General features: G+C 38.8%; 2 protein-coding genes across 3 annotated transcripts; one reads left to right on the forward strand and one right to left on the reverse strand.

Annotated features, from left to right (window-relative positions):
* Positions 1–1,455: 1,455 nt before the first annotated feature.
* Positions 1,456–9,351, forward strand: RB195_011893 (uncharacterized protein; the record flags this gene model as incomplete). Its single annotated transcript, XM_064193497.1, has 12 exons — positions 1,456–2,137; positions 3,355–3,491; positions 3,567–3,690; positions 3,753–3,842; positions 6,201–6,370; positions 6,428–6,523; positions 6,612–6,767; positions 6,946–7,099; positions 7,959–8,085; positions 8,153–8,263; positions 8,319–8,395; positions 9,218–9,351. The coding sequence occupies 12 exons, from the start codon at positions 1,456–1,458 to the stop codon at positions 9,349–9,351; spliced, it is 2,058 nt and encodes a 685-aa protein (XP_064051080.1).
* A 1,441-nt stretch (positions 9,352–10,792) lies between these two features.
* On the reverse strand, positions 10,793–14,145 carry RB195_011894 (uncharacterized protein; the record flags this gene model as incomplete). 2 transcript variants are annotated; one of them, XM_064193498.1, is made up of 11 exons in its annotated part: positions 10,793–10,900; positions 11,253–11,408; positions 11,477–11,546; positions 11,627–11,772; positions 11,874–11,987; positions 12,419–12,595; positions 12,658–12,790; positions 12,891–13,039; positions 13,470–13,586; positions 13,859–14,001; positions 14,109–14,145. In XM_064193498.1, the coding sequence occupies 11 exons, from the start codon at positions 14,143–14,145 to the stop codon at positions 10,793–10,795; spliced, it is 1,350 nt and encodes a 449-aa protein (XP_064051081.1). The 2 variants fall into 2 exon arrangements, with proteins under 2 accessions (XP_064051081.1, XP_013294549.1); XM_013439095.2 differs by lacking the exon at positions 10,793–10,900 and having other exon boundaries at positions 11,247–11,408.
* Positions 14,146–15,377: the final 1,232 nt, after the last annotated feature.

Below are 15,377 nucleotides of genomic sequence, written 5' to 3' on the forward strand. Positions count from 1 at the left end.
GTGTTAGATATTGTACACTACTTCATAATGACTAGTTATGTGCCTATGTATGGCTTGCATAATTGCCATTGCTGCTTAAGAATAATTGGGAGTTTTCCTGTGAAATTAAGCCTGTTTAACTGCACGGATTCGATCGAGGTCCACGGATCCATTTCCAAACATAGCACACAACTCGGAGATTTCTGAGATTTCAGAATATAAATTAACCAGTTTCAAAGACTTGTTAAGCGCATAATTGCATTTATTCCGGTACGCTATTTTAACTGGTAGCTTAACTCGAGTTTCTTGTTCTCGGCTATATGCGTCGCTCTTCCGGATTTTTTTGTCCAGATAGTTCCCCTGTATTGTCCCCTTATATGGTTCTAGAGTCTGGTTTTAGCTTTTTTTCACCCATTTTTATACAAAAATATTGTTTTAGCGAGGTTTAACACGTGATACTATAGCTTTACAGATAGTCATCATTGTTTTCACTGCAATTTACGGTACCAGTAAGTGCGTGGCGTTAGTGACTACTATAAGTTGTGTGATATTTGCTCTATCGATCATATCTGTTGTGAGAAGAGAAAGTTCTAGCTAGTCATCCTTCTATAGAATTCACCTATACCGCCTATTTATCATTGTTTTACGAGGAAGATTGAGTGACAGCGATGTCATGATCGTGGTATCCCGAAAATTTTGCCTCTTCAGCGTCAGCGACCTTTCATTGTAGCCTTCCCTCCCTTTTTACACGAAGTTCTATGTTTTTTGCAATTGTTGGCTGCCTCTGCGCCTTGCAAAGTTCGGATAGTTATTAGGATGACAATGTTCCTGTTTTGCGGGAAATTTCAAAATTTACACTTTGAATATTTTGTGTTGATAGGATTTTGCAGAGTGCATTTTGCGATTTTCGTTTGGCACCCACAACGTTTCGATCAATAAGGGTGGTTGGGGTGCACTGGAATTCCTGGGTTATGCACTTACAATACATTTCTGCTCACTGTAAGGATTAGAAAGTGGGAAATTCTATTCCGAGGTCATGTAGAGAAGGTGATGCGTGTTCCAGCCATATTTTTTATGCGCACTTCTCTTTTCTCTTTAGTTATTGAGAAATTGAGAACTTTCTCGTTTTTTTAGCCTGATTTTCCTCCCATTTTGCATCATAGGAACGTGTAGCTTTCCCAGATTACTGTCGAAAGAATAGTTTATTGTTTGACCTATGCAGTTGCTGGGATATCGTTTATTTCTGACCGGTGACCTCGTTTTATGACATCGTTGTCGTTCTATTTGTTCTCGGTTTGCAACTCGTTCCAAAGGTCAGTGCTATTTGTCATCTAGTGTCTTGCTTATCGGATCACTTCTCGATTTCGTTTTGTGGTTGTTCATATCGAGGCCAAATGAATATTTCGTGGTGTTTTATCGAGTTTATTTGTTGCTGGTTGCGCAACCATGACCTACTGCGTTTGTTTCAGAAAACAGATGGACGAAACAGATCTGAACCGAGCAGAGGTCGGTGATCTGATATTCCTAGCGAAAAACAGCACTTCGTGCGCGTTCGAACGAGCAGTATCTGACGCCGCATCGTCTCCATACTATCATGTAGGGATAATCGTACACGACAACCATGTCGTGCACGCGTTACCGCGCGGCGTACTTTATCAAACTGTAATTGACATGGTCGCTGATTGTGAGCCGGATCGAGTGGAAATCGTATACGTAAAAGCTAAGAAGTCGGCAAAAATCAGAGCAGCTAAATACGCGGAGAAAAAAATCGGCATGCCCTATAACGATTTATTCTCACCAGATTGTATAAATTCCGATGGTGTAGAATCATACTACTGTAGTCAACTGGTAACCGAAGCGTATCATGGTGAAATTGAATTCCCCGAACATAAACTGAATTTTAAAGATGAAAATGGGGAAATTTTGGAGTATTGGAAAGAGTACTATGAGACAAGGGGCAGACCTGTCCCACAAGATGAACCTGGATCTCATCCTGCGTCAATTCGCAGAGCACCCGAATTGGAGATGCGACTCACCAGACACCTTCAGAAGTGTATGCTTGATAGTAAAGGTGTCACGGAGGCGCTGCACTTTGTCGGTGGTGCTCAAGTGAATTTCAATACTGGCAAGAAGTTCAGCGTCGTTGAGCCAAGAAGTGGTGAGTGTCTGAGGTTTCTTTTCCTTTCTAAATGAGTTGTCATTTAAACTTGTTATTCGGTTTTCGGTGGTATCTTACTTTGAAAATGAGATCTTATCCATATTAACGTCCCATGGTAAGGCGTGGTGGTGCACCATGCTATAAGGGTGTAACTGTGTTTTAGTACTCTGTTTACCAGTTCATTCGCGTTGATCTAATCTTATCTTTTTAGTCCTTTAGATAATGTTTTTAACAACCATTAACTCCCAACTGGAATAGGGTGTAGGTCGTAAACATTTTCTTGACTTAGTTTGCGATTACGTGCAGTTCCTGAGGAGCTGGTTGTTATCTTGTGATTTTTTTTCTGCGGTGCTGAAGTAATAGTCCATTGTTGTAAAGAAGATCATTGATAAACACGTGTAAAGAATTATTGGAATATCAATGAATATAGGGGCAATTTTTCATTTGAATTATTGATATTTTGACGGTTTTGAAGCTGGGAAGTTACTTTATCTTAATGAATGCGGAGCTAGTCCTCACGTTTTATTTTTATTGGATAAGCTCAGCACAAATGTGTGGTCTTACAACGAAGTCGTGGGACTCTACGTTGCTTTTCCATTTCCAGCTTTGAGGCAGCGTATCAGAAAATTGACGCAGTACGAAACAACCAGTAGAGTTTGGTTTGTTGATCCACAAGAAATCCATTTTTGTCCACTTGTGAGCCGTGTTGAACCTTGTGATCAACTTTTTTCATCCGCCGCGAACTTGTTTTAGAATTATCAAAAAGACGGAAATTCCAGCATCAATAGAGGTTTCCTAGTGGAACAGCAGATTATTTTGTGTCGGTTTTGATAATATATTATTATCATAAGGTCATTGTGACCAGTGCATTCTAGTACACTAATTTTTGTCTTAAAATAGATAGGAGTTTTAGTAGTTACTTTAAAAAAAAAGCAAGAGAACTCACATTTGAAAAACAATCAATCGAACAGCAAGCATCTCGAAGTAGGATAAAACAATGATGAAATTTGGTAGGTGGAAAGTTTTGTAAAAATGAGAATCAAATGAGTGAAATAAACAAAAATAAGGACTTTGATTGTTCTGTACTATGTTTACAACTTGTTGCTTGTTCACCGAGGAAATGATCAATTGTGAATACAGGTTGAATTCCAAGCTAAATTGCTCATATATTTCTCTGCTGCAAGGAAGACTGAGTGTTCTTTGAACTCGTTCTTCAGGAAAAAGATTAGCGGACTGCCATGCTGCCACAGCGGAAGATGTATCGAATGTGGTTGAGACAGCCTTCAAGGCACTACCGATATGGTCTGGAATGAGTTGGCTGGAACGTGGTGCTGTTCTGAGAAAAACTGCTGAGGTTAGCTAGAGATATATTAGCGTTTTTTTTTCACTTCTCTATCTTCCTCTTTAATCTCATTGTTCTTTTTATTAGCTTCTTAAAAAGAATTGCGAAGAAATTGCCCATTGGGAATGTGTTGATAATGGAAAACCGATAACAGAAGCTCGAATGGATGTGCTCAGTTGTATCGACACCTTTAGTTATTACGCAGGGGCAGGCCAGTACGACAATATTGTTGCCATAATTCTCCATATGATAACACTAACAATGAGAATTTAGGTCAATCGCTTGTAGGACAGCACATTCCGCTTAGTCGCGATCGATTTGCCTACACAAAACGCGAACCGCTTGGAGTGGTTGGATGCATAGGTTAGGATAGGTTTACTACTTGAATATTAATTGTTATTATGTTGTTACTGTTTTAATAAATGGTATATTTTCCCCATAATTTCGATTACGGGTAATTAACTTGCTAGTGGAGTGTTACATCTTCTAGAAAAGATTCAAAGGAAGGAGCTGATGCCGAGGTCACCCTGTATAATACAAACTACGTCACGACATCATCATCTTGACAACTACAAAATCATTAGATTAATCATGCGTAGAAGCATCATTCTGTAGGTGGCACAGTACCATAATCCCTTTTGAATTATGTTTATCATTTGTTACATTGCCATAATTTCATGCCACGGTCCCACCGTAGTGCTATGTTGAGCGCTGCCGTTCGTTCGCAGACCTAGGCTGCTATAAAATGAAGTTTTCTGCACTGTGAACCGTGTTATATCTCATAAGAACACAATATACATGAATTAACACTTCGTTATTTTGATACAGGGCAGGTGTGGCGCAGTCGGTTAGAGGTCCGTTGTAGCCACACGATCGAGGGTTCGAAACCGTCCTTGTGCAAACTAAGCCTTTCATCCCTCCGGGGTCGATAAATTGGTACCAGACTTGTCTGGGAGGATAAAAACATTGATTTGATCATCGGCTGGGCCCCGCAAGTCATTGTATAGGCCAACACTCGTTCCAAAACCTCAACGATTACGAATTCCAGTAAAACGCGTTGGCGCATCCTGAGTGGATTGATACGCCAGTAACTTTATCCTTTTATCCTTTATTTTAATACAACACACAAGAAGCTGCAACTCGCCTAATGAGGATGAGAAAAAAAATATTTTGTAGCAATTAGGTACTCCTCGTTTAGAAAAAAAAAATTACTGTTGACACACGAAAATTGCTTGCTATTCACGATCAATCATTCTCCATAGATGCTGTGGTCGGGTCAAAACCAGCGGAAACTCGGTAGTTGTAGTTGCGTAAGCGGCCATGACGGAAGCGGTGAGTTAGTCCGGAGCGGTTGGGATCGATGGGAGACCTTCGCTAGCATAAGTTCAGCTCCACACCAGTTCTTGTGAAGCTGGTGATGGTTCCGTCTCGATCCTATCCCGCGCCGGTTCGATCGCAGCCACTTACGCAACTGCACCGAGCATCAATTAGTTCTGATCCGACTATGTCGTATTCTCACTTTTGATCTTCATGGATGAAAAACAATAGGAAATCTTAACCTAACCGTCACATATCTTGTTGAATAAAAAATTTTTCACTTTTTCACCACTGTTTTTGATATTCTTCTTTAGTTTTTTTTTCTGAATGAGTAGCACTTTTTTCAGCTAACATTTTTGAAATAAACCAAGTGAAGTATGATATTTCAGCAATGGTCAGTGAGTAGAAATCGGTTTTCGGTGACTGCTTGTGGATTGTCACGCTTTGACAATTATGATAACACTCGAATCCTTTATGTGACTTTTTTGGAGCTGATAGTATAAGCTTCTCGATCGAATGTCAGTGGCATGTTTTGTCTACGTAATGATTACGGCAAACAGTTTTTATTAGTTGTGTTGTGCTTGACATTATGCGTTACATAATGTACACGTTAGGATTTCCCTGAGACGCAAAAACGTAGTTGATTGTAAAATGTAGCTGGGTTGCTTAGCAGCTCAGTGGTGGGATTTTGATGAATGTGGTAGAAACGAGATGCATTTCTATCTGCGTGCGGTACATATTTTGCAAAATGTTTCATTTCGTTGCGATTTTTTCTTTTAGACCCAACAATGTTGCTGTATTGCAATATCGTATGTTTCTGGAGGTGTGAGGTATGTTGTACGTGAGTTCAGTAAAGAAAGGATTAGTTTCAGTCTAGTTCGTTTGCTGTCGTTCTATAAATTGTATTTATGAGAGTAGAGGGACTCTCCCACACCTAAAGGAAGGGAAAGATGCAAGCTGTGAAAATTTGCTGAAGAGAATGCAACTAATAAGAATTACGTACCCAGAAAAATTACAAGTTGTCCGGTTATCTCGGCTGTAATTCAGCTTCGTCTTAGTCACATGTCGTTGATCATTTTGCATGAAGATGCTTGCTGAAAGTTATAAATTTGATCTGATCCATATAATCAAAGGCTCGATCATCGGTGCATGTCTGGTTTTGCAATTGCTAAATAGCGTTCGTGCAGTCACTTCACCCTACCCCACACCACCCTAAGAAGTGATGTCGCAAGGTCCCAGTATAGAGATGCTGCAGTTTTTCCATGATCGTGTTTACCGTCCCCCGAATATTGAAAATTTTAGATCATTTTTACATCTTTAAATGGAATATTTATTGGAAGAATTCTGATTTCGAGGGTTTTGTTTGTTGAATATTTACGTAAGAAAAAAACTATTATTTTAAAGGAGCATGGAATTACCCAATCCAAACATGTACTTGGAAAGTAGCACCAGCGTTAGCTTGTGGTAATGCAGTCGTTTACAAGCCGAGTCCTCTAGCACCTGTGTCAGCAGTTCTGCTCGGTCAGATCTTGCATATGGCTGGACTTCCATCGGGGACCTACAACGTCATCCAAGTAAGCGGCCGATCAATTAAAATCATATTCATTTGTCAAACTATGCTCCGTTTATAGGGTGGTGCTGAAACCGGCAGTGCTCTTATTCAGAATCCACTGGTGAAAAAAATCTCTTTCACAGGAAGTGTGCCGACGGGGAAAAAGATCATGCAGGTTTGTTGCAGCAACTTTGCTATTTCCTGCAAAGTGCGCATTTTCTAGCTGATAACGTAAGGTATGTATGCAAGAATGTAATGTTTAGGGTTGTGCATCCAGAAATGTTAAGCCGGTGACACTGGAATTAGGTGGGAAGTCATCGCTAATCATTTTGGATGACTCTGACATCGATTCGGCTGTTTCTGGCGCAATGATGGCGAATTTTTATAGCCAAGGACAAGTATGCTCAAATGCCAGTAAGGTAAATAATTATATCCATTCCACAAACCCTTGCTTTTTCCTCGATCTTGTAAACAGCATGATTATAAAGTTTATAAAATTGTGGTGTGGGGTAGTAGTGGTGTTGTGTCGTCTGCATGACTTTTCCCGGGTTGGTGGATTTATCATCTTACTAGCTTAGTCCCGGATCTCAATCGTAGGTACTGGTACATCGATCAATAGTTGCTGATTTCGTCGCCAAGCTGCGTGAGAAGACGTCTGCTATGCGCGTTGGAGATCCGCTAGAAGAAGACACGAAAGTTGGCGCTCATATTTCGCGCGAACATATGGAGCGTGTCAAAAAATACATTGATGGTTAGTTAGTTTAAGGATAATTGCTTAGGATATTTATTATCTATTTTTTTTGGATATGGTATATGAGGTGTTTTTTAAAATCTCACATTTGACTTGACGTTGACTAAGGACGAGTTATTACAGTTACACTTGGGATGATAGGATATACTCTTTGATGGCATTCGTTCTTTGACTGGAGGCACAATCCAGATAAGGAATAAATGTTAGCGAATAGACAAACAGTGGCTTTTATTCATCTTACTAAAAGAGCTTCTGCCAGATATATCTTATTCGATAACGGATCATTTGAGCTACAAAATCATTTGTTTTATTCATTTATGTCAAGGAATTGACATTTATTTACTTTGTCATTATGGAGAGCAGCCGCAATGCTCACATGTGTTGCGGAGCATAGTTCTACAAGTTTTTATTTTTATTTTTCTAATCGCCGTACTAATCAAATAATGTGTTTCTATCAATAGGACTACTGTGCAAATATGTTTAAAAATTTCAAATTAAAAATCTCTTGAATCACGAAGAAAACTTCATAGAACTCGTATTTGTGGCATAGCGAATTAATTTCTTGTAAAATTTATGATACCTCTGTTCATAATTCCCTCAATGCGTTTCTCCTTACTCCATCGCTCCTCAATAGTTGAAGGAATTTTTTCTTGCCAATTACCAGATCTGCTGTTTCTAATGGCCGTAAATTCAAAATCAATGGTATATTTTTAAATTATATCAGTTCATTCACTGCATTTTTGCATTCTTTTTGCGGCAGTCACCGATAGCCCATTTTTCCATCGCCAAGGCCGTATGCCACAGAAATAGACAAATATTACTAGGTTATATTGTGCGTCGTGAACTTCTACGATGCCAGGTGCCGTTGCGGATGGCGCACGGATCGTTTGCGGCGGCGATGCGGTACAGGTTACCGGCCTTGAAGACGGCTTCTATCTATCCCCATGTGTTCTTACGGACATCCGCAAGGAAATGGCTGTTTACCGGTAAGTGATAGGAACTTCTCTACAAATCGATTGTGGTTCAGTACCTTATTGATTAACGGTTCTCTAGTGAGGAGATATTCGGCGCGGTACTTCTTGTGATACCTTTTGATACGGACGATGAGGCTATAGATATTGCTAACGATACAACGATGGGTCTAGCCGCTGGAGTTTTTACAAAGTGAGTAAATTTTTCGATGAAATTGTTAATCGACATTACGGTGGTAATGTTCTAGGGATTTGGCACGTGCTCATTCCATAGTTGATCGACTACATGCCGGGAATGTCTATGTGAACACTTTCAACGACGTCTGTGAGTATTTTTATCAATGGTTTAATTGTTTTTGATTTTCATTTGAATGACCTAGTCTTGACCCATTATTTACAAGAAGAAAGTTTGAGCTACGCATATCGGTTTGTTTGAGGTTGATTGTATCTTCACTTCTGATACGTTCGAGTCATTTAAAAAAGGTCCCATCATCTTTTTCTTATACCTACTACAGTAGCTAGAATATATATATATATATATATATATATATATATATATATATATATATATATATATATATAGAAAGGTCAAAATGTCATGAAGAATGGTGCAGTTGCTGTAGGGGGCTGCGCTCGAAAAAGCGCTGTGGGGATGGCGGTTGGAATCGACATGGGACCATCGTGAACTCCAGCGATGGATGGTGCTAGTAAGGGTACCCTACGGGTCCTAACTCCACCGTGCCGCTTCGAGTGCAATCGCTTACGGAACTGCACAGTGCTACATGTTGTTTTGACTCTACTATACTTTCCAACATGGATATGGTTCCAAGTGTGCAGTAATCAAAAAGCGGTCGTGATAGATTCGCTGGATGGTGGGGGCTGGCTAGTCTTGAAAACCAGTGTCATAGAAATGAAACAGAAAGTAGTTATGAAAGCAGTAACTAACAAAATTTTTGATATCTGGTGAATCATAAAGATAAGAAAACACCATCAGGTTCCTCGTAGTCGTTTTACCACGACAATTGGTTGTAGTAGAGAGACACACATCACTAAAATGACGACATTTTCATACTATTCTATAAAAAGTCGACAAAAATCGACCAGCTAATTCTAAACTAGTCGAGTACTAAACTAACAACTATTTTAGCACCATTTGTTCCGTTCGGCGGCTACGATGATTCAGGATTCGGACGTGAAAATGGTACCGCGGCTATCGAACACTATACACAGATTAAGTCGGTTTTTGTGTCAACAGCAGCGACACTGCCGAATCCTTTCTAATTGAAATGAAATTACGGGTAGCTCAGGCTACATAGTACATAGAAGCACTTTTTAGCGGTGATCGATCGATATTCATGCAATTATCTGTAGACCTCTTGTTGTCATTGTACAAATGTGTATAAGTGTTATATTTATTTTAGAAATGTGCTTGTTGTGACCTCACTATGACTTGCCAGTATGTTATTACCTACAATATTCTATCCCTGTTTTTCCATTCATTGTGAAAATTTATATAGGAAAACAAATCTACAATCGTATGAAAATCAATAAAACTTCGAACAGTGCAGCGGTTAGAAATTGTGGCAAGGAGATCAAGAAAGTAAACATGTGAAACCACTATAAAGCAAATTATTTCGAACAACTGAATAAATACGTGAACAAATAGAAATAGAAATAGTGGCAGTTGGAGGTGGCAAACGATTTTTCGGGGGCAAACATCAACGGAAAAGGCAATGGAAAGAGGTAAAAAACGTGAGAAAACTAGCGGCGACCAGCAAATCACATGTCGTTAATGTTAACGTTAAAATTCGAGCGAAACGTGTTTTTCGATTATTCATCTATCATAAACAGATTTTTTAACATTAATGTGACTATGATGATTATGCTATCCTTTTATTTTTGGAACAAATATAACATACTGAATCCAAAAGCTCGCATGTCATGTTTTAGGTGGTCGAAAAGAGTAGTGCATGGATAAAGATAGGTACTGTATGGGGTTCTAATTGGTCAGGTCCATAGATATTCAACCAATCACCGTAAGCGTTGACCTTGCGTACACTCAGCCTATACGTTTGTTTTGTACTACTCAAATTAACTAATTCTACCAGTTGTATTAAATTAGCGAATTAGGTCCTAGCACGAACACAGTCGCTTTTGTCGCATGAAGAGAGCGTTTCAGTTCAGCTGGTAATTAGGGCTAAACTCTTCTAAGAATACCTGGACAGAAATGGATATTGCCGCATGTGGTGAAACATATGAGACTAAGACATTGTTTTCTTGCTGGAAACGGCTATTTTTTGAATCAACACAGAAAATATAAGACAGTTTGGACAAAGAACAAGGTAACCATCATCTCAAATTTGGACATTTGTTTTTGATGTGTCAATACCACGTTGAAATGCCACGTTAACGTCACAATATTTTTAGCGCACTTGCCAATTTACAACCGAAATTAAGAGAGATGCCGTAAGATTTCGTTAACACACTGGTTTCAGTGGACTAGCTGACGTTTAACTGGCGATCAATATTCGATCTTCCTGAATGCACCGTAGATATAGTGATGATATGAAGTTCGTGAGGAATACAACAATTCTCCTCATAATTTTTCTATTACTCGCGAATAAAAACAAAAAGGTGAAATTTGAAGCAACGGAATTTTTAAATCATAAAAATAAAGGAAACTGGTTGGAATCCTACGACATGAAGATAAACTGCATGGCCGTCACAAATTTGTTGAATTCGATGAATCGCTGGTCGCCCGACAAGCATTGGAAAAATGGAGATTACAAGTGTATATGAAAGCGTAAGTAACTGTGCCACCTATAAGAACCTGAAATTTTGTGAATATAAAATATTTTGGGACCTCAATGCAAGTGAAATCAATTAGTTAGAATGCTATGTTAGCTTTTTGCACAATGAATAGGGGTGCGAAAAGTGAGCACTTAAATGGGACCCAAAAATCGAATGAGCGTCAATAAGAAACAATTTGCGTGTTAGCTCTTCAACCTTTAAATGCGAGCAAGAATCTTCCACCTCTTTAGCTGCGAAGCGCAATAGTACCAAGCAAAAACGTGTTGCACAGTAATTAAAGCGTAGTTAGCTAATATATTATGCTACGAAATCATGCTTAAATAGGAGGCGACTTCAAAAAAAAACAATCAATAAACCGTATAACGTCACACATATGGGACTATCCGTGGTGTTCGGATCATGAAATGCAATAGCATATGTTGTTGTTGTGGCAGTGATGGAGTAGCACCGGTACAGAACAATGTAGGTGAAAATATTGTCGAGATATTTTCGACACTCATTTTGTTCTGTGCACTGTGTTCGGCTACCTTAAAGAAACCGACACCATTAAATTAATGTATATTGATTGTTAATACATGTAATAATGAATGATTACCTTTCGCAGATGTATCAACAAAGCGTTCAACGTAACTGCATTAGCTTCCGAAAGCTCTTCCAAAGCCTTTCTGGAATTAAACAACGTAATAAATTCAAAAAGAGAAAAAAATACAAACGGAAGTTAACTGTAATAATGGTTCGAATTCACCTGCAGGCCCTAGTCTTTTCATGAACACTTCGGGCATTGGCGAAGGCCGCCAGTAAAGCTTTGTAGACACTGAACGGGACGAGTTGCTGCGGTAAAAGCCTCAGGTAAAGCTTGAGAAGACCGCATACTGTATGTATGTCATCCACCTGATCAATGTGAGCGGTGAAAAAAGGAATTGAGAGACTTAATTTTGAAAATACATCTAAATTTCTAGTAATTTAATCTAGCAAGTACGTCTACTGCAAACCTGGTTCAAATCAACGGCTTGTTGCGAATCGAATTGTCTTTTCAACTTTTCCATGTGATCATGGGACCCAGATACACGATATATACCTTCAACATTGAGTCCACGTGCTTCAACCTAGAGATGGACGGCTTCAGAGTTAATATTCTAGTATTTTCAATCTTGTATAGGCTGAATAAGTCAACAGCTAGTTGTTTCTGTCGAAATGCGGATATCCTAGGATTGAATGGTCTCGAATTCAGATAACAGGCACGACCGATGATAATATCGTGACATTATTCTAGAGATAGAGTGTATAAATGCAAATCGTGCAATAAATGTAAGTGTAAAGGAATGAATGTAATCGTGTAATAAATGCAAATGAATATCAATGTATAAATACTACAAACAATGAAAATAAAATGATATAAGTGATAAAATCGTCATAAAGTCGAATGAAAACCGAAGAATAAAGTGAATTCGGGAAGCCTAACCCAAAAAAAAAATTAGTTCCTATTCAGGAGCTCCTGTGAAGTATAGAAGACAATCATATTGTTTAAAAAACATACCTCTTGTATACATTTTGTTACTACGGGCGGTATCGGCGTTGAATGTGCTAGACACAATGTTGTTAAATCTACAGCAAACATTCTTTTCACATATCGAGCTTCTGGTCTACAATCCGGCAATGTATGCTCTGAGCATCGCTTGTGTGCAGCAAAACCACAATCTTCACAACGTACACCCTTAAAATCAGGATCTCAATTCTATCCAACTTCTGAGGATAACTGAAGAGGTAGTCTCCTACCTGTTGCACTAAACCCCACATGAAATTCCTACAGTAATCACAATAATGAGGCATCTTGAAAGTATGTTGAGTAAAACTATGCGATCGTGCTACTGGTTTTCGTTCAGCGGTTTTTGTATATTGCATGTAAGGGCTAAAAAAGGTTTCAGAGGAAAATATTAGATAAAAAGAAGGTCATGGAATAATAAACATACTATTCCTAAAATATAACCTAATATAATTTCATTAGGAACCTGTGTTCATAAATTGCTTCATCCGCCATTCGCTTGATGTAATCCGAAGCATGTTTGTCCATAAACATTGATATCAAGCCGTCAGCAACTAATAATTCCATAGTTTCAAATCTTTTCTCTCCCACATAGTGAGTACCATCATAATATAACTGAAAATTTAGAAGAGGCAAATTCGCAGCGAACTGTTTCAAAACAAACGAAGTAAGCAAGAAATAAAGTCTGAAATATGCTCTAATTCTGATGAAGCTCATTCCCGACGTATTTGTGGTATGTTTTTATCAACTCTAGAAGAAATAGAAGCAGTAGTGAATTTTATGAATGTAGCTGAATTATTTGTAAAATTTGACAGCAAAATTAAAAAAAGAGATGTTAAAAATTCTAAGGGATATTAAAAACGAATTCATAAACGTTGGTATTGTTCACTACGCTAAAACTGGAAAGATTCAAGGAAAACCTTTCAAGCCAACGCAAATATCGGTGGAAAACTGCAAATGTTGAAGAAACTCGGAATTTTGATAGGACAAAAAGAACAAAAAAAAAAGGAGATGGTAAAGGGAGAAAAAAAAGATGATGAAATACCTTATAATTAAGAACACGTCCGTCAAACATCATACAAAGTGTGAATGCATCTTGAGATCTTCGAGATTCCCGAACTAAAAAAGCACCTTCGCCAACTTCCATTAGCATGCGATCCGCCTGAAAAGTACACGAAGATGGAGGACTACTTCACATCTACCTCCCCGAAAACCTTCGATTTCCCATGGAAATGTTATTTGATGGAACAATCACAAATAGAACCTATTCGGAACCATTTCTTGATCTCCAGGCAATATCTAATCTTCCTTACTCTGATCCAGTAACGAAATACTGAACTCTACTTCACGCATCAAAATAGTTCTGCTATAGACAATGAGCTGTAGCTCTTCCAACAGGAAAAACTGGAGGATGTAGAAAAGAATAGTAAGAACCTCGACTCTGTCGATCAAGCCATGAAACTCGTCTCCGTATTGTGGTGGTCGGTTCTCTATGATTCGATTGCATAGAACAGGAACTGGTTTAGGTGCACGTTCTTGGAGAAGATAAAGATTCTGCTTCCAATAACCTAGACCACCTAAAAGCCCAAAGTTATCCGAGAAGAAAATTATCATTTTTTCTGGATGGAATAAATCTAGCATGTGTTTGTGAGGAAAGAGAAAAACGGAAAATTAAGCCGCAAACCTAGTGAACCACCGGTTCCGCTGCCATCATCGTCCATGGCGTGATTCGTACCCGTTCTATCACTCTTTTAACGACATGTATTTAAACTGAAAATATAAATAAGATGAACCACGGGAATTCCATCAATAAACACAAGGATACGTACTAATTTTACAGAAACGTTGCGTCGAATGAGGTTCAATGATGGAAATAGTGCACAAACGGAGGGAAAAGAGAACAAAAGGAAGAACCTAAGATAACAAAAACATGTTTGATCTCATTTCATGACTTCCATTAAAAAATGAATGAAACAAGCAGATGATTTCACAAAATCAGTGCCATGCAGCCATTAGCCGTGGAAAAATCGGATACAGGCCAGCGGCGGCCACCGTAACCTCAAAACATTCTTGAGGTCAATTTGTGGACCCATGGTCGCTCGATTCGATTCATTCATGTGCGAAATTCTTCAGTTCGTTGATTGCAGTGTGGCTTTTGTGTGGGATTTGAACTCCTGCTACGATTGTAGATCCTAGAACACGCATTCTCATGGAAAAATTTCTTTCGAAGCCGGAAGCCATCCTAGGATGTTCACATTTTTATTTTTCATTTTTCGCTTGGATAATTATTGGGACATTGTGACATTTACATGTCCTGTCTATTTACTAAGACATGCTAATCAACGTATTTGAAATATATAACGTCTGTGTGTATGTAACATACGTTTGTATGTTCGACAATTCCAACTATGAGAATGAGGAAGATTTTCTATGAATTTGCTGCTGTTCGTTTTTTTTACGTATTGGGTTTTTCTTTCCCCTAATTTGGTAGTAATCCATATTTAGAGGCTTTGTATGGTTTTTTCTGCCTATACAATTGTATTAGGTTGTCCCATCAGTTTGTTTCCAGCTTTTCTGATATTTTTATTTTTTTTACTCGACAACAATGGTATTCCAGTTAACCATATAACCAACAGATTACTCGATAGCCTTTGTCTGATAGGCTGCTGTTTTTTCTGCTTTTTCTGCCCAGGAATCAAACCACTGCGAATTGTAGTCGGATCAAAACGACATGAAGTTCGGTGCAGTTGCGTAAGCGACTGTGCTTGGAGTGGGGATGTGGAGCTAGCGATTGGGATTGAGGTTGGACCCTTGTTAGCAAAACTCATCGCTGCAGTTCGCGATAAACCTTCCTGGATTCCAACCGCTAGCTCAACCGCGCCGCTTCGAACGCAGCGGCTTACGCAACTGCATCGAACTTCATGTCGTTTTGACTCTACCATATATGTTCTCC

This window comes from Necator americanus, chromosome III (genome assembly GCF_031761385.1).
Source record: "Necator americanus strain Aroian chromosome III, whole genome shotgun sequence".
Lineage (NCBI taxonomy): Eukaryota > Metazoa > Nematoda > Chromadorea > Rhabditida > Ancylostomatidae > Necator > Necator americanus.